This window comes from Ahaetulla prasina, chromosome 3 (assembly GCF_028640845.1).
Source record: "Ahaetulla prasina isolate Xishuangbanna chromosome 3, ASM2864084v1, whole genome shotgun sequence".
Lineage (NCBI taxonomy): Eukaryota > Metazoa > Chordata > Lepidosauria > Squamata > Colubridae > Ahaetulla > Ahaetulla prasina.
Genome location: NC_080541.1, coordinates 85,450,095 through 85,476,010, shown reverse-complemented (window position 1 = coordinate 85,476,010; position 25,916 = coordinate 85,450,095). Strand labels below are relative to the sequence as shown.

The 25,916-nt window shown below is 41.9% G+C and overlaps 1 protein-coding gene across 1 annotated transcript; it reads left to right on the top strand.

The window, feature by feature from the left end:
- Nucleotides 1–3,119: 3,119 nt before the first annotated feature.
- LOC131194971 (serpin B11-like) lies at nt 3,120–14,869 on the top strand. Its single transcript, XM_058176601.1, has 7 exons — nt 3,120–3,176; nt 5,294–5,344; nt 7,491–7,634; nt 8,009–8,126; nt 8,950–9,092; nt 9,324–9,479; nt 14,456–14,869. Exons 1-7 carry the CDS (start codon nt 3,120–3,122, stop codon nt 14,867–14,869), a joined length of 1,083 nt encoding a protein of 360 aa, XP_058032584.1.
- Nucleotides 14,870–25,916: the final 11,047 nt, after the last annotated feature.

Sequence of the window (25,916 nt, the reverse complement as noted above, 5' to 3'; positions counted from 1 at the left end):
ACTAGCTGGGCACGTATTTAATTCAAAATCTTGAAAAGTTTCTGAATCAATCTGTTTTAGAAAATTGACATTATTCAATAAATCAGTAATGAAATAATAATGACAAGAGGTTAAGGATATTGTTGAAATTGTATTTTTATATAATTGAACTATGATCCGAAAGGCATATAGTCTCAATATTAAAAGGAGAAGAGATAAAAAATTATAATTGAAAAATGATTTGGTGAAATGTTGAATAAAACCTGTATCCCCATTGTTTAAGATTTGGGAATCACCAGTGGTAAATCAAATTTAATCCTACCATCAATGTTTGAATTGTAGCTTTCTGAAAATTATTGTTAGGTGATTTCTGTCTAGTTTAAAGACAGAAATATCATGAAGGCTCACTTCCATAATAATGTAGGATATGATAGCTCTGCTAAATAGTGAAAGTACTTATGCAATATATTAGAAGAGTCCAAATTAGGCCCCTATATATTAATCATGAGTATAACCATGTCATACTCTTTAAGAACCAAAAATAAATTTATCATTCTTATCGGTTATAAGGGGCTGAATCTGACATGGGAAGCTTACATGATATATAGTAGGTTCGTTTGCTCTGATTAAAATATCAGTTGGATAGATGTATGTAAAATGTATCTCCAGTCCGATCAGTGGTGGGATTCAAAATTTTTTACTATCGGTTTTGCGGGTGTGACTTGTTGGGTGTGGCCTGTCTTGGTGGACAAGTCTTGGTGGGCGTGGCAAGGGAAGGATACTGTAAAATCTCCATTCCCACCCCACTCCAGGGGAAGGTTACTGCAAAATCCCCATTTCCTCCTGATCAGCTGGTATTCGGGAGGCAGAGATAGATGGGGACGGGGCCAGTCAGAGGTGGTATTTACCAGTTCTCCGAACTACTCAAAATTTCCGCTACCGGTTCTCCAGAACTGGTCACAACCTGCTGAATACAACCTCTGGACCTGAGAGGTACTTTCAGATTTTCAAGATTCTGTTAATGAAATCTTGCAATAAAGAAAAAATTAGCACTCCTGTCTCTTTTTCTGGACCACCCCATAGGTCTGATGGAAACACAGTGGCTCATGTAGTTAGGACACTGGGTTGCCAAGTTAGCAAGCCTGTGTTTGAGACCAAGTGAGGCTGTGGGACAGTCCGCTCTCCAGTCATTGACAACCTAGCAGTTCAAAAGTGAGCAGTTGCAAGTAGCTAGAGAGGCACCCTTTGGTGGCATATTAATGGGAGTATGAAAGGGGCTTGCAATCGGATGTCCCTTGAGCAACAGTGATGTCACTGGTTAATTCTTTCAACACCTTGTTGCTTCACAATTACATGCATGCCTAAGGCCGGCAACAATCTTGCGAGTCTGAAGATACCCTTCCCAGCCTTCACTTTGGTTCTCCCGTAACCTGCATCCATAAGCAGCTTGAAAGGAGGTGATTCAGTTTTCAGCTCACCCAGTTCAGTGATGAATGAATGAAGACATGGTTTAGCATCAGTTTTGATTGATGGGAACTTGGGAAGCAAAATTGAAGTTTTGATCGGATGGTGTTTTTAAACAAACAAGATTGCAAGCTAATCATGATTTTTCCTAGTTCAAACATAATGACAAAAAATTATGATTCCTTAAAAAATGCCTTGAATGCTTAGAAGTTCCAGTTCTCAAATATATTACAAGAGGTAGATACTTAAGCTTCAGATATATTTATTTGGCCCACCTTCACATTAGTGGGAATGTAGACAATGAAAAGGGAAGGGCTAAGCTGTGAAAGATACAATCAGTATAGTCTGTTCATGCAGTAGTTATAGATTAGCTGGTATTTTTCATTTTTCCATTACTCTCTCTTGTACCAAGGAAAAAAACAAATGTCGGTACAAACTATTGATCTCATTTCTTTACTGATGCAGGTACTATTAGCTCCACCATGAAACACTTTGCTGAGGCTTGTGACATATTTGCTATAGAAGTTTTCAAACATCAACTGCTAGAGAGATTTGGCAGAAATTTCATTTCATTCCCAGTCGGTGCGGATCTAGCATTAGCCTTGGTCTTGCTTGGCAGTGGTGGAAACACTGCTGATGAAATAAGAAAGGTAGGTGTCCTCAAGTACTTGTGTTCCTTAAAAATAGTTATTTTAGGTTTTATTAAATTATTAACTATAGGTCACACATATAATCCCATCTACATTATTGCTAGAAAATGTTCCTTCTTGATATCTGTCACCTGAATATCTGCATGGAACCATGGAACCAATCTTTCCTGATTAGCAGCCTTTCTTCCCAACTGGACTTTCCAAAATTCCTTGGAAACGAACCTCTATGGATCTTCAGTGAGGAAATGATATAATAAATGTAAAGAAAACTATGCATTCCGGCTTGCGGGACAGGGTGTCTGCCCTCTGGTTGTGACCACTAGGATTGTAGGTCACATGGAAATTGAACCAGGTGAAAAACAGCGACCACCGGATCTGCCGCTGGTTCAACTTCTGAGCCGTGGTGAGGTGCTCGAGGTTCTGATGGTCCGTTCAGACCTCCACCTGATGTCAGGCCCCCTCCAGATGGTGCCGCCAAGCCTCGAACGTGGCCTTGATAGCCAGCAACTCTTTTCCCCAGATGGTGTAGTTGTGCTCGGAAGGATTGAGTTTCCAGGAGTAGTAAGCACAGGGAAAAAGAGTGCCACCATTCGCCAGGACCTGTAGCAGCACCGCTCCAAGGGCCATGTTGGACACATCCGTCTCCACCACAAAAGGCCAGTGCGGGTCGGGGTGCCTCAGGATGGGTTCCGTGACGAAGGCCTTCTTGAGGGCCTCGAATGCCTCCTGCTGCGGGAGACCCCACCAGAAAAGGACTTTCTTCTGGAGGAGCTGGGTGAGTGGAGCTGTCAGCGTGGCGAAGCCTGGGATGAAGGTCCGGTAGTAATTGGCGAAGCCCAGCAGCCGCTGGACATCCTTCACCTGACACGGGGCATCCCAACTGCACAAGGCCTCCACTTTGCATGGGTCCATGGTGATCCCCCTGGGCGAGAGGATGTGCCCGAGGAACTCTTTGGAAGTCCAGAAGAAGAAGCACTTCTCCAGCTTTGCATAGAGCTGGTGCTCCCATAGGCGTTGCAGAACCCGATGGACGTGCTGGAGATGGCTTTCCCTGGACCGGGAGTAGATCAGGATGTCTTTCAGGTAGACCTCCACAAACCAATCCAACATGCCCCGGAACACATCGTTCATATAGTGTGTTCTGTCCTCCTCACCTGTGTCCAAGTGATGGCTTAATTAGTCGGCACTATCAGCTCTGGCAGCAGAATAGCCAGCGTTTGCCAAGAGCCTCCGTTATCTTCCACGATGCTGGGGAGTCACCTAGGAACAAACATCAGCTCAATCAGTGGATTTTTCTGTTACAAAGAGACACAGCAGCTCTCGCTGCCTTTTATATCCTGTGGGGTGTGGCTCCATGACTCAGAACTTCCTAGGCTTGCCCCACCCTTGCTTCTGTTGTTCCCTCTTCTCCTGCCTACGAAACCTAGGGTTCAACCAAGCCTGATTGCCATCAGCTGGGTCTGCAGGTGTGGCCTGTGGGAGGGGGGAAAAGAATCGGGACGGAGGCCTCGTTATCTCTTCCACCTGGCCTGTTTCTGGCTCCTGGAGCTGAGCCAGGGAAGCTGGTGGTCGTGAGGTAAGTCCTGACGGCCCTTCCCCCTCACTGTCCAAATCACTTTCTGGCAGCAGGCCCGGCTCCAAGTCACTTTCTGGCAGCAGGGCCAGCTCGGGGGGCGCAGACTCAACAAAGTGTTGGAAGACGGTGGGGTGTTGGTCAGCCCGAACAGCATGATGGTGTACTTATAGTGTCCATACCGGGTGCCAAACGCCGTCTTCTATTCGTCCACCTCATGCATCCGTACCAGGTTGTAGGCCTCCCGGAGATCGAGCTTGGTGAAGATCATGGCCTCCCGCAACCTCTCCAGCAGCTCTGGGATGAGCGGCAGGAGGTAGCGATTCTGCACCATGATGGCGTTCAGCTGGCGGTAATCGCAGCACAAACGCAAGTCCCCCATCTTCTTCTTCACGAAGAGGACCGGGGCCGAGAGAGGGGACTTCAAAGGCCGGATGAACCCTCAGGCCAGGTTTTTGTCCAGGAAGTCCCTGAGGGTGGCCAACTCGGGCTCCAACATGGAGTTCAGGCGCCCCACAGGCAGTGGCGTGTTGGGCAGGAGGTCCATGGGGCAACCGTAGGGCTGATGCGGGGGCAATCAGTCCACCTCCTTCTCGCTGAAGACATCGGCAAAGTCCATCAGTTCAGGAGGCATGGAGATGGCCGGGGTGAAGCCATCCTGGCTGGCACAGGTGTGGCGGATGTGGTCGACACACTGCAGGCTTGGGAACGAGATGGCATTCCGCAACCAGGCCACCCACACGAGCGATGACTTAATTAGCCAGCAACTATCAGCTCTGGCAGAAAACTAGCGAGCGTCTGCCAAGTGTCTCTGTTATCTCTCTTGATGCCGATGTGTCAGCCAGGAAACCAGGAACAAACAGGACTTCAGCTCTAATTCTCCCTCTAAGCAGTTGATTTGCTTGCTATGAAGTGTTATAGCAGCCCTTGCTGCTTTTATATCCTGTGGGGTGTGACTCCATGACTCAGCACTTCCTAGGCCTGCCCCACCCCTGCTTCTGTTGTTCCCACCTCTCCTGCCTACTAAACCTAGGGTCCAGCCAGGCCTGATTGTCATCAGCCGGGTCTGGAGGTGTGGCCTGGGAGGGAAGAGTCAGAGGACGAAGGCCTTGTTATCTCTCCACCTGGCCTGCCTCTGGCTCCTGGAGCTGAGCCAGGGAAGCCAGTGCTCCACAGGTAAATCCTGATGGCCCTTCCCCCTCACTTTCCGAGTCACTTTCTGGCAGGGGGCCTGGCTCGGGGAACGCAGACACAATACCTAGGCTGGCAGACACTAACCAGAGAGACCAAAGTCGCTAAGTCTGGATTCAAAGTTGATTCCCAGAATAGGCAGGGTTTGGGACCTCAAAGTCATTGCTCTGTTGATTTAAAAGTCTGGTAGCTGTTCATAGGATTTGCAGAGGGATTTCTTATGTGCTCAAGTTCAACTTCTTTTGTCTGGTTCAGGTGACATTTTTTTCCTTTGTTTCTTTAACAACTTTGTTCCATCTTTACTATTTTCCCTAAAGGAGCTTTTCTTGGCCACCCTGTTTCCATGCTTGCTTCATCTTGAGGTATGTCAGCTTCAGCCCGATCTTGTACCCAAAAAAGACAAATTGAGACACAACTCCTATATTTTGTTTTGCAGGCTCTTCACTTCTGGAAATGGGCTGAAACTGTGACCCCTACAGATGGGCCTGTAAGAGATTTATCAGATGAATTTCATTTTACTAGCTCTACTAAATGAACTATTTGGTATAAATAATTCTAAGCAATTGAAAAATAGAAAATAACTTCTTTCTTAGTAAAGAAATATTACCGTATATACTCGAATATAAGCCGATCCGAGTATAAGCCGAGGTCCCCAATTTTACCCCAAAAACTGGGGTAAACTGGGGACTCGAGTATAAGCCGAGGGTGGGAAATGAGGCACCTACCGGTTGAAACCCTCCTCCCTCAGCTGAGAAGGCTGGCGGCCCCCGCCCGCCCTCTCACTGCACCGCAGGGCTTCAGTCCGCAAAATGTGAAAAACAAAAAACTCGAGTATAAGCCGTATATACTCGAGTATAAGCCGAGGGGCTTAAAAAAAAACAAAACTTGAGTATAAGCCGTATAGACCCGAGTATAAGCCGAGGGGACGTTTTTCAGCACAAAAAATGTGCTGAAAAACTCGGCTTATACTCGAGTATATACGGTAAATATCGGCAATTGGAATTGTATATCCTAACCCAAATCTGTTATGATGTTTAAATGATTGGGCCCAACCTGTGTTGTCCACAAAGTAATGGATAAGAATAATTGCTCACTTCCTAGACTTGCATCTTAAAGGAGAATGTCTCAAGAATCGGGACAATGACCTCTAAGAGGACTTCTGCTGTAAAAATAAAACATATATTCACATCCTGAAACCATTTAGCTAAGAATTGTCATATATGAGTTGTTATGAGCCATGGTGGAGCAGTGGTTAGAATGCAGTACTGCAGGCACTGCTGATTGTCAACAATTTGGCAGTTTGAATCTTACCAGGCTCAAGGTTGACTCAGCTTTCCATCCTTCCGAGGTCAGTAAAATAATGACCCAACTTGTTGGGGGCAATATGCTGAGTCTGTAAACCACTTAGAGAGGGCTGTAAAGCTCTGTGAAACAATATATAAGTCTAAGTGCTATTGCTAAGTGCTATTACTATTATGAGTTACTCTGTTATGAGTTATGGTAAATGTAAATATTAGAATAGAATAATATAGAATAGAATAGAATAGAATTCTTTATTGGCCAAGTGTGATTAGACACACGAGGAATTTGTCTGTGGTGCATATGCTCTCAGTGTACATAAAAGGAAAGAAAAAAAAAAAGAAAAGAAAAAATACATTAATCAAGAAACATTAGATACAATACTTAGTGATAGTCATAGGTTACTAATGAGCAATCAAATCATACTAGGAAACAAACAGAAAAATATCAATCGTAAAAATATAAGCAACCTGGTTATAGTCATGTGGGAGGAGGTAGGTAATAGGAAGGATGAGAATAATAATAGTAATACAGTCTTTGGAAAATATTTTGGAGCAGCGGTCCGAGGACCGCAGGTGGTCCATAAAAATTTTTTGGTGGTCCGCAGAAAAATTATTTGTATCTTTATAGTGCATTAAATCAGGGGGGCTCAAACTACGGCCCCTGGGCTGGATACATGCAATGAACATTTGCGTTGCTGCAGAGAGTCTCCCGCTTCAGGGTCTTCTTGTGTGGGTCAGAGTGGGAAGAATTCTGACTTGGGGTCTCCTTCAGCCTCCTGGTATGGGGCTTTGGGCAAAAGCTGGAGGGTCTTCTTCCAGTGGGACTGCATCATGGCCATCTTAGCCCGCTGAGCCTCCAGACGCCAGTATCTGGCCTTGTACTCCCGCAGGTCTTCCCTCTGCTTGGAAAGCCTATGCTCATAGTTCTCAGTGAGGTGCTTCTGCTGAGCCTCCTTCTCAATCAGATCCAATTTGAACTGAGCTGTTTTGCCAACTCTTTCTCATGGTGGCTGCTTAGCTCCAACAACTGCTTCCTGTTGGGGCCCTAAGAGCCCGGGTGAGGAGGCAAAGCTGGGAGGTGAGGGGCGAGTAGAGGCTGGTGAGGCACCCTTGACGTGAGTGACATCGAGTTGACCACGCCCACCCAATCACATGACCACCTAGCCATCCCCACTCAGCCGGTCATTAGGCATATCATATTAGTGGTCCGTGGGATTTAAAATTATGAATTTAGCGGTCCCTGAGGTCTGAAACGTTGGTGACCTCTGTTTTGGACGATGTTAGCAAATATATTTATATGATTATAAATCTGCTATCCTTTGCTGCTTGAAGCATTCTGGGACTGATTGTGATAAACCTGGAGGATTTCACAGCCAGTTCAAGCAAATCCTAACAGTCCTCAACCAGCATTCCAAACATCATATGCTGAGGATAGGCTGCCGGCTATATGGATCAAATACTTATGATTACATGGAGGTAAGAAAGAACACTTTTTCTCTCTTCCCTTATTAATCCAATGTTGATGGATTTTAGTGGTTTACTAGAAATTCTACAGATATCATGTTTTGTGAAGCAGGAAATTAGGTTAGGTCAGGTATAAGACTTCTGGCAAACTGCAATGCACATGTGGGGAAAAGTTTGGGTTAACATATTAGGTTTAATGTATGTGAAAATGTTCCTTCGCCTAGGGCCAATAACATGCATTGCCCCATTATTAGAAGTAATTTCAAAATCTAGGACCATGTTCGTTTCCCATTGGCCAATAACCAGTGTCAACTAGATTTATTGATTAAGTGCATGTGATAATAGGTGAATGAACATATTGATATGTCTTCTTTCATTTGGTGCAGCGATACATACAGTGCACTAAAGAGCTATACAATTCGGAATTGGAAAGAGTTGATTTTATGAATGCAACTGAGGAAGCTAGAGAAAAAATTAATTCCTGGGTTGAAAGGCAAACAAATGGTAAGATATCATACACCACTCATTGGATCTCCCACACTGAATATCAAGAAGCAGAACGTTTAATCATTGCAAAATAATGGGAGAGGACAGACAATGGACTTTTTGCTGCAAGAAAAATCAGTGATGTGCTTATGGACTGATGTGCTTTGGAGTGAGATGAAGAGGATGACTCTCTGAGCACGAGGCCAGCTCCTGTATACTTTAACCTGCCACTTTAAATGCCAAAAAGGTCATTCATGAATTTTAAATAATACAGATGTACATACAAAAAGATTTGTAGAGCAGAGAACGGTCAATGAATATGCCCTGCCCAGATGCTGAAGAAGATAAAATTAACCTATGGTCTGGGGTAGACCTGAATGTATTGCCAATCTGCAATATATCAGAGGCTCAGAGTTTCAGGCCTTCAGCTCAATGAACCATTGTGATTCTCATCCATGACTTTAGATAAAGGATTTGCACAGTTGGGTCCAACCTTCCCTTAGACACAGGGAACCCTCAAGATGGCTCCATTATGTCTGAGTTTTTAAACACTCTCTGATACAATGTGTGTCTCTGGTGACATTCTTTCTTTAAGTTATTGTGGTGGGGTTTTTTTAACTGTATACTTCCCAGAGTGAGACGGGTGGCTACATAAATGTGATGAGTGAATGAAATCAGGTCATTTTAGGCTTACATTTTCACGCTTTCATTTATTTTGGATTTTGATGTTTTGTGCATTCTTTTCTATTTTCGGACTCAAAAATTGTGTTGCAGAAAGAAGTGATTTATTGACAGTATTCCACCATTTGCAGATATTTTCATTCAATTTCTTTTCCTAAAGGTGATATCAAGAATTTATTTCGTCCTAACTCCATTGACCCATCAACTGCCATGATCTTATTAAATGCAGCCTCTTTCAAAGGAGAGTGGAAATCACCGTTTAATCCAAGAGATACACACAGAGGAGTCTTTTGGACTTGCAAGGTACAGTATATAAAAAACTAGGGAAAATCACAATTCGGTCAAACAATTAAAAGTAACAGCCTTGTTGGACAGGGTGGGAACACAAAATCTATATATTAGGTGGTATCCTGAATTATCAGAGTCTGAGATGAAAAATTGGTATTGCAATTGGCCTACTATACACAACATTTCATCTTGAAATTCCTGATATTGTTATTGTTTTATTTTTAAACATTGCTTTCCTTCTTATAGGATCAGAGCATCTATGTGGAAATGATGACTCAAAGGGGCAGATTTAACGTAGCTAATATATCGAATCCACCAATGCAAGTGCTGGAGCTTCCTTATGCTAATAGCGTGTTGTCTATGTACATTTTTCTGCCAGCAAAGCACCTATTTATAGATGAGGTGATTTGAGTTTGAATCTATATTTTAATTACCGTATATACTCGAGTATAAGCCGAGTTTTTCAGCACGTTTTTTGTGCTGAAAAACGTCCCCTCGGCTTATACTCGAGTCTACGTCTTCGGGAACCCTGCACAGGAGGGGGTACCGAACGGACTCCCATGGGAGGGACGGGGAGCGGGCCCGCCGAGGTCTCGCGGGATTTGTCGCCCCCAGGCCGGCCCCCATTCCCGTGTCTGGTGGGCGGACGGCGCAAACTTGGCGGGCTGTGCATTGGCGCGGGGAAGCCCTGGTGGTGCAGTGTTCCCGTTCGCCCTGGCCTCCGTCCTCCGATCTCCTGCGCTGGGAGCGGCGGCGAGCCAGCGAACGGCCGGGCACCGCGGACTTTGGCAAGGAGGAAGGTGGGAGGAAGCGGAGCTGCCGGCTGTGGGGGTTGAGGCGTGCAAGAGGAGTGAGCGTGGAAAGGCCTTTTGTGTGTGTGTGTGTGTGCGCCTGTGTGTGCCCTAGGGAGGAAGCGGAGCTGCCGGCTGTGGGGGTTGAGGGGCGTGCAAGAGGAGCGAGCGTGGAAAGGCCTTTTGTGTGTGTGTGTGTGTGTGCGCGCCTGTGTGCCCTAGGGAGGAAGCGGAGCTGCCGGCTGTGTGGGGGTTGAGGCGTGCAAGAGGAGCGAGCGTGGAAAGGCCTTTTGTGTGTGTGCGGGGGTGCGCGCCTGTGTGCCCTAGGGAGGGAAGCGGAGCTGCCGGCTGTGTGGGGGGGTTGAGGGGCGTGCAAGAGGAGCGAGCGTGGAAAGGCCTTTTTGTGTGTGTGTGTGCGCGCCTGTGTGCCCTAGGGAGGGAAGCGGAGCTGCCGGCTATGGGGGGGTTGAGGGGCGTGCAAGAGGAGCGAGCGTGGAAAGGCCTTTTTGTGTGGGGGGGTGTGTGTGCGCGCCTGTGTGCCCTAGGGAGGAAGCGGAGCTGCCGGCTGTGTGGGGGTTGAGGCGTGCAAGAGGAGCGCGCCTCCTCCTCTTCCTCCACGCCGCTCCTCTTGCACGCCCCTCAACCCCCACAGCCGGCAGCTCCGCTTCCTCCCACCTTCCTCCTTGCCAAAGTCCGCGGTGCCCGGCCGTTCGCTGGCTCGCTCGCTCGCTCCCAGCGCAGGAGATCGGAGGACGGAGGCCAGGCGAACGGAACAGCCCACGCTCCGAAGAGGAAAGGAGCAAGTGGGTGGGTGGCTGGGACGAGACCCCACCACAAACACACACACACACGCCCGTGAGACGTCTTGCTTGCATGTCACACACACGCACCGCTCGCTGGGGGAAAAAAAGGATGGATGGATGGATGGAAGTAAGGAAGGAAGGATGGATTGATGGATGGAGGCGACCGCTTTGAAGCGCAACCCTTCTCCCGCAACTAAGGGGGGGGTCAATGTTTTCCCCAATCCTAGGGTGTGGGGAAACAGTCATTCTTTCTTCCGCCCTAGTCTCCCGAGATCGCACTGCAGCGCCCATCATCCCCAGCCGGCAATCTGAGCTCGTGCCATGGCCGGCGTGGAGGGTGTGGTGGTGGTAAAACGGCCAGGAGAAAGCTTTCGCTCTTTTCGAGAGGTCCTCTTGGAAGGCTGCCTTGGAAAGGGAAAGTGGGGAGGGGGCAGAGATTTCTCCCTCAAAGGTCCCCTTGGAAGGCTGGGTTGGAAAGGGAAAGTGGGGAGGGGGCAGAGATTTCTTCCTCGGGTCCTTCTAGAGTCCTTGAGAAACTGATATCATACAAGGTTAATAAATTATACTCCTCCTCCTCATTGATGAGTTTTTCATCCTGAAATTGATTGAAACATTGTACCATCATATGCTGCCATAGTATAGTGTTAACAACATCTGTAAAGATGATATATGAGCATGACACTAAGTTTTTTCTATATTTCCCCCTTTATTGAAAAACTTCCATCATGCTTCTTTCTGAAAACAAAGGTCATTATAATATACCTCATTATATATTTGATTTGATGATATTTCAGTTAATAAATACCATTTAAGGTGTTAAGCTTCTTTTCTTTTTCAGCAGCAAAGTGAATTACAACTTTAAAGAACTTTATTACTTTATATTCATTTATTTTAAGTATAGATTTTAGATTTTTAAACAAATATGTTTAGAGCTTTTATATCTTTCAAGTTATTCAAATTATCCCCTCAGCAGGTATATAATGGCATCCAATTCCAATATCATGTTGGGGCTTTTGAGCAAGGGAGGAGGAACGTGAGCACCGCCTTTCGCGCTGGCATTCCGGGATTTCCCTTTGTTTAGAGCTGGGAATCCTCCTTCCCCCTTTTGCACTCCCTCTCTCTCTCTCTCTCTCTCTCTCTCTCTCTCTCTCTCTCTCTCACACACACACACACACACACACACAGACTTCTAAAGTCGATTGGCACAATGAAAGGCAAAGACCACAATTGTTTTAAGAAAGAAGCTTTAGCAGGGAGGGGGGATGGGAGGGTGTTTTAAGTTTTGGCAAACAGCCAGGCCAACTGTATTGGAGAAGGTCACACAACTGGCCTTAACATTTTAGCTGCTGTCTTTTTCCTCACACTTGGGTTTAATGATATTAGAGACCCTTATTGCCCTGCCAAAAAAAAAAAAAAAAAGAGCCACCCCAACGTCTATGAAAATTAACCTTCTCTGCCAAGAGACACTGTGCAGGGTATTTTCACTATTGGTGTGCATACAGGCTTAGATTTGTGCTGGGTTCTTAGTGCTTAGAGCACTGACCTTCAGAGGCACCCTGGTCCCTTGGAAGCTAAAGGAGGACTCATTTTCATGCTTGCAGTTGTATTGTCAATTTCTGTGAGACAATGTTGTTGAAGTAACTCACTCACTCATTCATTCATTCATTCATTCCTTGTGTGTCCAATCACACTTAGCCAATAAAAATTCTATTCTATTCTATTCTATTCTATTCATTCATTCATTCATTCATTTTATTTTGTCAAATACATATTAAATAATTATATAAATATAAGCATGAATTGAATACATAATAGCCGGATAGCTCAAGCTGGTAATAGCCTGTTATTAAGAACACCGAAGCCTGCAATTATTGCAGGTTCGAGCCCGGCCCAAGGTTGACTCAGCCTTCCATCCTTTATAAGGTAGGTAAAATGAGGACCCAGATTGTTGGGGGGGGGCAATAAGTTGACTTTGTAAAAATATACAAATAGAATGAGACTATTGCCTTATACACTGTAAGCCGCCCTGAGTCTTCGGAGAAGGGCGGGGTATAAATGTAAACAAAAAAAATAAAAAAAATAAAAGGAATACAACTAAAGGGAACATTAGGACAGGGACGGTAGGCACGCTGGTGCTCTTATGCACGCCCCTTACAGACCTCTTAGGAATGGGGTGAGGTCAATACTAGATAGTCTTTGGTTAAGGCTTTGGGGATTTTGGGAAGAGACCACAGAGTCAGGTAGCACATTCCAGGCATTAACAACTCTGTTACTGAAGTCACATTTTCTGCAATCTAGATTGGAGAGGTTCACTTTTAAGTTTGAATCTATTGTGTTCTCGTGTATTGTTGTGGTTGAAGCTGAAGTAGTCATTGATAGGAAGTACATTGTAGCAGATAATTTTATGAGCTATGCTCAGGTCATACCAAAGGCGGCGTAGTTCTAAATTTTCTAAAGCTGGGAATCCTCCTTCCCCCTTTTGCACTTTTATTGTTTTTCGTTCAAATAAATATTCATGTTATTTTACTTGGCTCTATCTTTATTTTTTACATTGACCAGTAGCTGCCTCATTTCCCACCCTCGGCTTATACTCGAGTCAATAGTTTTTCCCAGTTTTTGTGGTAAAATTAGGTGCCTCGGCTTATATTCGGATCGGCTTATACTCGAGTATATACGGTATATGCTTGTTTTTTTTTAATTGAAAAAGTTTTACAACAATTAAATTTTTCCCCTCCCCTCCCCCCTCCCCTCCTTCCCCCCTCCCTCCAAAACCCCCCTCCCCCCCCGACTTCCCAGAGCAAACACAATGCTTAACAATATGCTTATTAAAAGATCTGAACACACATCCCTAAATTTATATCTACAACTTTTTAAAAATCATAGAATTACAGGAAATTGTTAAAATTTATATCTACAACATTTTAAAAATTACAAGAAATTGTGTTTCCTGTAGAATTACAGGAAATTGTGTTTCTAGTCCTAAATAATTCTCAAATCTCAGCTTGGATATTTTTTTTCTCATATTGTTTATCAATGTAATAACTAACTGCAGGATTCTAAATCTGTCGGTATACTGAACATATTCCTTAGTTTGTGGCCAACAATATACTAGCTTGCAAAAGTTGTCTAGAGGTCAATGTTGCTAGCTATCATAGAGTAGCAGGAATTATTCTAGTGACACACTAGCCAAAATTTGCTGACTAATACTGTTCTGGGGACTTCCCATTATCAAGGGGGTGGGGGAGAGAAAAAAAAAAAGAAATCCACTATCCAGAATATAGCCTATTATCCAGCATCAGCAAAAATACTGTTTCAGACAATCTTTCCTTAAAGCCACTGATTGGAGAGTTTTCCAGATTCCTGCCTTCTCTCATTATAATTGGGAAAGCAGGTGTCAATTGTTCTTTTGCAGTGGATGGCTCTCTGCATCCACTGGTATTTGTGATTTGTCACATATATCTCCTTACATTGAATGTCAGAGAAATCTCCCGTACAGGGAATGCATAAACTGTGAGTGCCTGGCAGCCTATGAGACTGTGACTATCCAGTGTAAGCAGACATATTCACAACCCTGGAGCAAGATACATTCTTCCTAGATGCACTGCTCAGCATCTTGAAAAGAAGTAGCATTTCAGCAGATAAATTTATTAGATTATGTCAAAACGATAATGTGGTTATTGTGAAGATGTTTGGGATTTTGGAAAAATCATTTGTCTCTTTTGTTCTTTTTTCCCCTCCAATATTTTTTTTTCACACTTGGATTGGTTTCTATTTTACTTGACAGGTTATAATGAATCTCTCTTCCCAAAACTTTCAAGAATGGACCCGTCCAGAAAATATGAGAATCGTATCAACTAAAATTTACCTGCCCAAGTTCGAAGTGCAAAATGACCATTCACTGAAATCTGTATTTTCAAAAATGGGGGTGAGGGATCTGTTTATTCCAGGCAAAGCCGATTTATCTGGCATGACTGGGAATACTCAGTCGCTTGTGTCTCGTATTAATCAATCAGTTATCTTTACTGTCAATGAAGAGGGTGCAGAGGCAGCTGGAGCCTCTCCTACAGCGGTAGTAGATGGGACTCACCCTGAGATTAAAGTGAATAGGGATTTCTTTTTTGTGGTGAAACATAAAGAAACTGGCATCATGCTTTTTTTGGGCATGATTTCTGAGCCTAAGTGGCCGGGGCTGCCATAATAACAAATGTCTTTCCAGGTGTTGTGAACAGTGGCGCCTTCTATATTCTTAATTCTATTTCAACTTGGCTAATATCTTGTCTAAATTTATAAGCCCAAAATCAATTTCCTATTTGCTATCCAGGTTAAACAAAAAGCTTTTACTTTGTGAGTTTATCTTTCAATTCCTCTCCAGTGCAAAAGTGATGTATCCATAATAAAGTTTTTCTTATACTGTGCATTAAACTCCCTTGAAACAGCAAAATGTGAATATTTGGGATTTCATACATGGAATACGGAACAATTGGGGAGAATCAATAGAGCTACTCTGAATCCTCCTTAGAGAATAAACCTAAAGTAAAAGAATATCCTCAATCACCAGGTCAAGTCCAGTTGCCTTTTAGAAAAAAAGCCTTTGGGACTAAAGACCTTGGATGCTGCTGGGCAAAAGAGGGCAAATACAACTATTTACTTGTTTTAAGGAAAAAGGTCACCAGAATCTTTGTGAAAGCTGACTGCCTAGTGGAGCAGCACATTTGTATAGCGAGCATACAATCTCCAAACTTTCCTTTCAGCTGGCTGTTACAGAAGGATGGGGTACAGTGATGGGATTCAAATAAATTAACAACTGGTTCTCTGCCCTAATAATTTCTTCCAACAACCAGTTCACCAAGTTGGAAGTTCACCAAGTCAGAAAGTTAACAACCGGTTCTCCCTAAGTGTTGCGAACTGGCTGAATCCCACCACTGGGTAGGAATCAGTGGTGAAATCCAAATTCTTTTACTACCGGTTCTGTGGGCGTGGCTTGGGCATGGTGTTGCTTGGTGGGCGTGGCTTGGTGAGCGTGGCATGGGAAGGATACTGCAAAATCTCCAATCCCACCCCAATTCAGGGGAAGGATATTGCAAAATCTCCATTCCCACCCCACTCTGGGGCCACCCAGAGGTGGTATTTGCCAGTTCTCCGAACTATTCAAAATTTCCGCTACCGGTTCTCCAAACCTGTCAGAACCTGCAGGATTTCACCCCTGGTAGGAATACAGAAGGAGGGGAAAACTCCTTTTTCTTTTTCTCCTCGTTCCTCTCTCACTCCCTTTCCATCTAATTTGATTTAGTTTCTAATTGGGTGATGAAGACTTTTGGAAAACTCAAAAGTATGCATGCCACCTGTGAAATAAATTGCTCTATTTTTCTATTGGCATGCCTCCGAACAGATTTTTACAAGATACATCACAATAAAACAATGCTAGATAAGAAGTAACTTTTGCTTTTACAAATGTCAGCAGCATTTATATTGTACTGAGGAATTATGGCAATCAGACAAATGATCAGAATCCAAACACTGGATTTATTAAAATCTTGGTTTGGAAGATGTCCAAAGGTGGGAATGACAAATTGTAACTGATGCAAATGGAACGTACATGATTCTGTAAATTTGTCTGATGATGTTAATGACGTAGTGTAATGTGTAATAGGTTTTCTGATCGATAGCCAAGATGATTTATTTTGGCTGAGCTGCAGTTCATTCAGTTCATTCTGTGTGGTTGGTTCTTCCTTTAAAATAGGTGACCTCCTGGGATGGTGGAAGTAGCTTCTTTTTTGGTGGTCAAGAAATCCTGCCTGCTGGAAGCTTCTGATGTTTCATGGTCCCATTTCCCTCCGTGAGAGATTCAAATGTGGTGGCATATCTCTGTGCACTGCTCTTAACTTTTAATCAGCGGATAGTTGGCAGCAGTTAATAGATATAAATAGAGATAGATATATGATAGATAGATAGACAGAAAGAGGAAAGCAGTGAATCAATCTATATGATCTATATATTCTATGTATCTTTATCTATATATTTCCCTGAGACAATCATTCCTATAAAGCAGACCAAATTAGGAAACAACAATAGGATTTGCAACAATACAGTTTTGGTAGTCCCTGTGATGGCTATTTCCTGACCTGGCCTACCTCAAAGGGCTGATTTCTCCAGATTTCACTGCATAGGTTAGGACTGGAGGCAGAGTTGGACAACCCAATGTTTATGTGTAAAGAAAGGGAGGCCAGAGAAAAGAATGTGTCAGGTGTGAGTTAGCAGAAGAACTTTCAGCATAGTTGAAAGAAGGAGGGCTAGGTACAATTTTCTCTCTTGAGAAATAGCTTCCTGCTGAAATCAAACCATGGGTTTGGTGAATTATTTCTCTCTCTGTGTTTTTTTTTTTAAGTTTTGCAAAGCTTCTAAATGTCAGAATGGAATTCTTATTCATTTCTCCGAGTGGTAGGTATCTAACAGCGACATTACACGTCGAAGTCCCTGCAGATTGATTGAATGGACCAGCCCCATAGTGAGTGGGTTCAAAGAGATGAAAGCTAAGGTTCTGCCAGGAAGATTCTGAATCAGCAAAAGGCAACTCTTATGAGACTCTGTCTATTAACGCTACTGTAAAAAAAAAGCCTAATAAAGCTCTATCATGCAAATACTTTTCAGCATCAGTATGAATTTATGGTTTCCTTGAAAAAATAGTAGCAATTCACTGTATGGACTAAGCCAGGCCTCTCCAAACTTGACAACTTCCTTGAATTCTGGGAATTGAAGCCCACAAGTCTTAAAGTTGCCAAATATGGCAACTAAACTCTGGACTAAACTATTCAACTCACTGCATAAGACAAATAGATGAAAAAGGCTCAGCAGATCTAAGCAAGCAAGGTATGAAGTGTATACGGTAGTTTACAGGTTTCATATCTGCTAGTTTCCTTGTGAAAATCCGGCTCATGTCACATATTAGAAACAGAAGTTTAATGGAAATGATATTGAAGGATTTTACCCAGAGCTTCAAAATTAAAGTGCACACCCATCAAATTAAGCATAGACATTTCTACTACAAGAAAATAATAGTGTTTGTCTTAATGTTGCCAAAAGACAAAGATAGAGAAGTTGTCACCAAGATTTTTCTTGCAATGGGAAAATAATAGTGATTTAGCCTTCCTCATAAAGCAAAGAGACAATACTTCTTTTCTGACCTTGAGCATCCATAAGAATGTTTTTGGATTTATTTTTTTTGTGTGATGATCAAACATGTTATTAGGCATTCTCTAAAGCTTTGGGGGTCCTTCCTTCTTCTTCTTCTTTTTACTATAAGTGTTATATACAGAATTTTCATATTTGAGTAAAACAACTGATGGATATTTTATGAACTACCACCAGAGTTCCTGGAAGTAGAAGACTGTTTTTCATGCTGGTTATTTTTTATCTTCTACCTGGAAAATATTAGGTCAGAAAGGATGACAAACCCTTGTGCCCTAATAACCTTTAGATCTCAGATATTTTTCTACCAACCATTAATAATAAAATCTAGATAACAATGTGTATGGGACTTCACAAAAGTGTTAGCCTGGTCTATCCAAGATAAATGAGCATGCATGGGCTCCTTCTTCTTTTAAATTAGAAAAAAGGTGCCATGTCAAACTCTTCTTTCAAGTGAAATCTGAAATGGCAAATATCATTCTGCCATCTTAGAATTCCACAACTCTATGTATGTAATGGATATAAATAAGAGATGAAAATTAACCCCAACCATTTTAATTAAACAGATGGGCATTGATGTTGCATGTGATTTCAACAAACAAGCCTGCATTATTTCTAAGACCATTTGCTGCCTCTAAAAATGAAGTTCTTTGTGCTTCGTGTCCAATTCAACCAACTTTACAGTTTAATATGATTGTGATGTTTCTGTACAGCTTTTCTTTAAATTATTGGCTACTGCCGTTGGAAACATAAGAACCAGCTTAGGTGGAGGGAGAGGGAGCAGGCGGAACTACTGCTTTTAATAAGGAATCAGGGCTAGAGACAGATGTATGTAAAATGTATCTCCAATCCGATCAGTGGTGGGTTTCAAATTTTTTTTTATTAAAAAGTTTTACAAAAAATTCCCCCCCCCATATCCACCCCTCCCTCCCTCCCCCTCCCTCCCTCCCCCTCCCTCCCACCTTCCGCCCCCCCCACCCGGGTCTTCCCAGAACCGAATACAGGATATAAAACTAACAATCAAAAATTAAAATATAACATAAATCATAATCCATAGTCACTCCTTAAAACCTTAACCCCCCTTTCAGAAACAAAGAAAATACATTCTTCTTCCAGTCCATTATATATCAGTCCATTCCACTCCTAAAGACTTCAGAATCTTCTGACTGAATTGGGATTTATTCTTCAATAAAGTACATAGTTTTTAATATCCAATCTTCATCGATCAATGCCAAAACAACGTTCCATCTTCCAATATTCATCAGGAATTCTTCTGTAATGTCTTTCTTCCATAAACAGTCTCTCAAAAATAGTTTATATTTCCAACTTAAGTTCTTAAATTTTACTGTCCAATCTCCAAAAATAAACAATATTCCATCTTTTCATATCTTTGGTATCATTTACATACATCAAATAGTATTACTAATATTAATATTAATTTTATATTGTATCCACAATATGTCAATTGTAATAATTAATAATCTTTAATTTACCTTGCTTATATCAAATAACATCACTGAAATTACACCTATAACTTATATCCAAAATGTATCAATTATAACAATTAAATTCTATTTAACCAAATAATAACATTACATCCATAAACAATCTCTCAAATATAATATTTAATCCAAATTCATAGATTTTATTGTCTATCTTCCAAAATTAAACAATATTCCATCTTCCTATTCCTTTATACCTCCGATATATCAAATAGTACCCCTAAAATTACACATTTATATCCAAAATAAATCATTTACAAAGATTAACCATAATCATATGTAGTAGAATTAATTCTCCCTCCCCTTATCTTCTATCTTACACATTTTCCACCATCTGCTCACCAATCAGCTTAGCATCTAGCAATAAAGGATTCCCAATCTTTAATACATTGGTATAGAAATCTCTTGCTTTGAAAACTGTATTGAGAAAATACTTTCTTCCTTTATAATTCACTGTTAAGCCAGCTGGAATCTCCCATCTAAAATATATCTGATGTTTCTTAAGCTCATCTCCTAAAAAGGCAAAATCTTTTCTCTTTCTTAACATTTTAGGAGGAATTTTCTTCATCATTATTATATCTTGTCCTAATATTTGAAATTTATTTATAGAATGCTTGCAAAATTTCATACCTAATCTTCTTAGTTGTAAAATAAATAATCACATCTCTCGGTAAACACTTCTGCCTTGCCCACCAAGAATTAACACGATAGATTTTTTTCAATATTAACTTCAAAATCTACTGGTTCCACTCCATCTATCTGAGCAAAGGCCTGAGTAAAAATCTCTTTCAAATTTTCCTGATTCTTTTAGTCCCCTCACCCTTATAGCATATTCCATTAATTTCAGTTGTAATATAACCCTTTCTTCATCTGCCCTATCTACCTTAACCTGAATATAATCTATTTTATTTTCTAAATTCAAATTAATTTGAACTTCCTCTATTTTCCTTTGCAAATCTAAATTAATTTGGTTAAGTTCTTCCCATCTTTCCTCCATCTGAATACTAGATACCAATAATGGCGTAATTGATTCCTTTACTTTTTTCATCTCCCTCCTCTGCTCTTCCACCATATCTTTAAAATCCAGTATTTCTTTCTCCATTTCATTAAATTTTTGATCTATTTCTAAAAGATGAGCCTCCATAAACTCCTGTAAAAAATTCCTTAAACCTTCCTTGATATCTTCTTTTAATTTCCGTATCTGAGCTGAAGAAATTTCCAGTATTTTAGAAGTGGTTAATTCTCTTTGCTTAAAAGCCATTTTTAAACTATGCAATCTACCAAAAAGAAGAAAAAAAGAAAAAAGAAAAAAGAAAAATTCAATAAACTTTTCTTCTTAAACACTGGAATAAAAAAAAAAGAGAGACAAAGAAAAATCATAAACAATTATTCATTCCATTTAAAAAATATTTTGTTATATTCTTCTTAAAGCTTCCACACCAGCAATTTTAATAAGCATTTCCTTAACTTTCACTTCCAATACACAAAGCGCCATTTGCTTTCTTCATCTCCAATTTTGACTACAAATACATCCTCTGTCAGGGAGTTAAAATCTTCTTACAAACAAATGCCGACGCTCCTGTTTCAGCTCTGTGCATGTTAGCAGTCCATCACTAATCAATTTCAGTCGCGGAGATGGGCGCTGCGTTTTGTTCCACCATTAGGCAGAAACGTTCCGGATTCCAGAGCTTTTCTAGGGCTATAGAAGGAGTGTTCCCATCAAGCCTCCAGAAATCTTTCTGGGGCTTTCCTGGGGGCTCTACTTCAGCCCAAATGCTCACCTCTCCCTCTTTGCCCGAGGGAGAGATTTTCAAGCCGCTAGACAGCTGATTAGTGCTGTCTGAGCGGCTCTATGGAATCATAGAGCTAGCGGTCTAAAATAGACAGCCATCAACGAAGTGGAGCCACCGGAAGTCTCAGGTTTCAAATTTTTTTACTACCGGTTTTGTGGGTGTGGCTTGGTGGGAGTGGCATGGGTTGGTGGGCGTGGGTTGGTGGGCATGGCAGGGGAAGGATACTGCAAAATTCCCATTCCCTCCCCACTCTGGGGCCAGACAGAGGTGGTATTTGCCAGTTCTCCGAACTACTCAAAATTTCCGCTACTGGTTCTCCAGAACTGGTCAGAATCTGCTGAAACTCACATCTGAACCTGATGTAAAAAATGTTGCGACTCTAGAAAGAGTACAGAGAAAAGCAACAAAAATGATTAGGGGACTGGAGGATAAAACATATAAAGAACGTTTGCTGGAATTGGATATGTCTAGTTTAATGAAAACAAAAACTAGGGGTAACATGATAGGGGCTGCCACAAAGAAGAGGGGGATAAGCTATTCCACAGAGCACCTGAAGGCAGGACAAGAATCAGTGGATGGAAATTAATCAAAGAAAGATCCAACCTAGAACTAAGGAGAAATCTCCTGTTAGAACAATTAATCAGTGGAATGATTTGCTTCCAAAAATAGTGGGTGCTTCAACACTGGAAGTTTTTATGGAGAGATTGGAAAACCATTTGTCTGAAATGGTATAAGGTTTCCTGCCTGAGCAGAAGTTGGACTAGAAGAATTCCAAGGTCCCATCTAACTCTGTTATTCTGTTAACCCAATCTCTAAGTTAAGTCACATTTAACCTACGTTAATAAGATGCTTTTTCTTTTCAAAAGAAACATGGATGTTGTTGGTGATAGAATTTAATTTGTAGACTCCCTTCATACTGTATTCTAAATGAAATATTCTATACCTCAATTAAAAACCCTATCTTACCACAAAAAAGAAGAAATAATATTAATATTAACATAATTACAGTACACCAAACATCTCACTCTGATAGAGTTCTGGACCTGCTCACATCTTGGTTTCTGTGGTGATCTGTATAGGCTAATTGCAAACAAAATGCTATCCCTTACATGGGCATGTGAATACATGTACGATACACCTGATTCAAAATCCCAAGTGAAAGAAGAATATAATTCTTAAAATGAACCGACTGATTGGGATGCTGGAAAAAAGGAGAGTTGAAGTCCAACTCCATTGTTAGTCAGACAAAACTCAAGTCAGGCAAAGAGTAAAGAGATGTCCCATTAAACAGAGAAGAAGATCAAAGCAAGAAGACTTCCTTTACAAGAAATCTGTTCAAGAAGAATCAGAATAATCTCTGGCCATTGTGAACAAGGTGTAACCTCTATTGGATTTAGTTGTGTTCTATTAGGCAAGCATTCCTTTTTATAGCAGTTCATCATGTTAAATGTTCAAAATGAAGAATATAAAAGCTATAAATACTTGGGATGTCTTAAGAGCACTGAAACACAGTTTACTGTATAAATTGCATTTGGCCAACTTAAAGAAACTTAGGAAGCTGTCGTGTATGTATCCAAATGTGAAAGCAAAATATTGGAGATGTGATTGTGAGGATGCTACTTATTATCATATATGGTGGACTTGCAAAAAAGTTAAAGCTTTTTGGATTAAAATATGGTGGATTATGCAGAACATTTTGAAAAAGAAGATCAAGTTTGTTCCACAGTTCTTTTTATTAGGAATAATTCCAGATTGCACTGTTATAGAGACAGAATTGATTTTGAATTTAATAACTGCTGCAAGATTATTGATTGCATAATATTGGAAGGAAGAAGATTTACCTACAATTGGAGAATGGATTAGTAAAGTATCAAATTTAGCAGAAATGGCAAAAAATTCTGCCTCCTTGAAAGACTATACACAAGAAAAATATATTTTGGAATGGAGAAAGTGGATTGATTATATTCAAAATAGGTATCAGATTAAAAAATACCAATTAGTTTTGAGTGAAGTTAGGATTTGCTATGTATTAGAGTTTAAGAAAGAAGGGAATTGATAGTGTGATGGTGTGAAATGAATTATGTTTTATGTTATATTTTAGATTATGTTTGTTAGTTACTATACCCTGTATTCTGTTCTGGGAAGTCTCGGAGGGGGGGAGGAGGGAGGGGAAATGGGGGGGGGGGAAGGGGGAAGATTATAAATTGATTGATTGCCATTGTACAGGAATAATGGTAGAATTAAACAAGTTGGAATGGTGTAAAGTCGGGACTGCTTGGTAACCACTCCTGAAGGGAAAGGGTAAGGAAAGAGGAGTAAAGAAGGAAGAAAGTAGGTAGGCAGGTAGGTAGGTAGGTAGGAAAGAAGGGAGGGGGAAGAAAGGATAGGAGGAGAAGAAGGAGGGGAAGATAGAGGGTTAGAAAGGATGGAAGTGAGAAGTGGGAAGGAGGAGGGGAAGTAGGAAAGTGAGGAGGAAGATGGTGGGGAAAGTAGAAGAAGAATGAGAAGGGTAGAAAGGATTAAGGAAGGGAGTGGCGACTGAGCAGGCCCGATTGAGCATAATTTGAGTATAGGATTGATTGTTGGATAGTGATTGTACTGTACACTGGTCAAATTGTGGGAATTATTATGGAAAATAAAAAAACTTTTTAATATATATATTAAAAAAAAGAAACTCAGGAAGCTATACTGGGGTTTGTGCGAACCCAAATCCAATTGCATAACTAACTTTCATCTAAACAAGCCGCTGGATTGGGTTCTTTAACTGATCACCCTGCTTCTAAGACAGATGCGCGGTATCCATACTCAACTTCCCTACCTATCTGTGCCTTCTGATTAAACTTCATGAAGGCAGCTTTTCTTTCTATTTCAGCTTTACTACTCCACCCGATATTTATCCTGAATCTTGTCTAAGAAAAATCTAAATTAGCATCATTCCCACAGTAGAGTAATCCCCATAGGGCTGGGATTGTATAGGAAGTAGCCAATGGAGGCACAGTCAGTAAAATCAGAAAGAGAGAAGCCTTATGCTTCTGTTGCAGACAATGAGGCTTCTGCTTAACCTTGTATTAATTGGGTTTGTGTCTTTCTTGAAGGAAGAGACACAACTGAACAACGGTTCTCCATGAATGGTTAGCTCACACTTTATTTAAGGCTCTGCTTCCTTCCTTTCCTTTTAATCTAGGACAGGGGTGCCAAACTCAAGGCCTGGGGGCCGGATTTGGCCCACGGGGTGCTTAGATCTGGCCCACAGGGCTGCCCTGTACAGCAAAGGTCTGGGCCATGGTGCCACTACCAGGGAAAAAGAGCTCGGGAGGGCCGCATGCTGCTCACCACCCCACTCCTCCGCCTGAGCTCCATTTTTGCTGGCAGAGGATTGCAGGAGGCTGTCACAGCCAAAAATGGAGCTTGGGAGCTGGGAGCTGGTTTTCTCTGGCAGAGCACTCGGACCACCAAGACACCCCTGGCATGAGTGACATCAAGCTGGCCGTTCCCACCCCTGCTGTACCCAGTCTAGCCCCTGAGGTCAAACACAACTCTGATGCGGCCCTCAATGAAATCAAGTTTGATACCCCTGATCTAGGAGAATAGATCACAGGACAAAAATAGGAGCAAGTTTTTTAAATCAGAGTTAATCAAATATGGCTTCAAACTTGTTAAAGAAATTGCACTGCAGTGTTCTATCATCTATACCAAAATAGTTTAGCTTGAACACAGAAACAACATTTGTGATCCCTGAGTTTTATTTCCTGGAAAATAATGAAGACAATGGGGTAGTGATCTTATTGCCATACAAGTATATGGCTATCTAATAAATGGAGAGGTGGGTCATGGTTTTCTTTTTTTTTAAATATGGTTTTGTCTTTTCTTTTGTAATGGTATGTTAGGATGATTTGGGAGACAAGGAGAACAGATGAAGCCAAGACAAAGATGGGATAAACCAAATTTGAGTCTGAACAGGGAGGGGTGGCAAAAAGCATTTCAGAAGGGACCTGTTGTGGAGCTGGCAACGGAGTCAGACAACGGAGTCAGTGAGGAGGCTGGGGAGGACAATGGGCCAGTCCTGGAGTCAGGGGAAGGCCCGGACGAGGGCTCTGCATTGGAGGCAGAGATGGGGCCAGGGCTGTCTGGGAGTGATGCACAGACTCCGGACTCTCCAGAGGCTGACAGCAGAGAGACAGAGGAACAGGAGGAGCCTGTTCCTAGAGCATGCATGCAAAGAGCTTCCAGAAGGTAAGAGCAGCTGAAGAAAAAAGGACAACCTGGGAGTAAGTCCAGAAGATGATTGGCCACTCCCATAAGGCTTAAAAGAGCAGCAAAAAGCCGTTGGGTTCTTTATAGAAAAGCAACGTTGATTTCCATGCTTCTTGTCAGTATCTCTTGAACTTTGTGAGGGTTTTGCCAAGAAAAGCCTTTGGTAGGTTGCCAAAGACATCAAAGGTTGATGATAAAGCCAAAGGACTGTTTATGAAGAATTTTGTTTTGGACTAAGCTAAGAATGAATTAATTCTCAGCTGTTTTAATAAAATAAGTTTGTTGAGGACAGAATTGTGTTTAGTAATCACTACTTGGGCCTTGGTCACAACACAACCCTCTCTAGTTTTCAGGAGAGTGAAAGTGAGGGACTGGAAAGGTATTTTCAGACTTGCAAGATTCTGTTAATGAAATCTTACAACAAAGATGAAGTTACTACTCCTGTCTCCTTGTCTGGACCCTCCCCATAGGTCTGATGGAAACACAGTGGCTCATGTAGTTAGGACACTGG

Excerpts from the sequence above, each read along its gene's own strand:
- LOC131194971 (XM_058176601.1), top strand. The coding sequence starts at position 3,120 with ATGGACGTGCTGGAGATGGCTTTCCCTGGACCGGGAGTAGATCAGGAT. Across the intron at positions 3,177-5,293 it reads TAGATCAGGATGTCTTTCAG|GCTCTTCACTTCTGGAAATG; the intron begins GTAGACCTCCAC and ends TTTGTTTTGCAG. Across the intron at positions 8,127-8,949 it reads GGTTGAAAGGCAAACAAATG|GTGATATCAAGAATTTATTT; the intron begins GTAAGATATCAT and ends CTTTTCCTAAAG.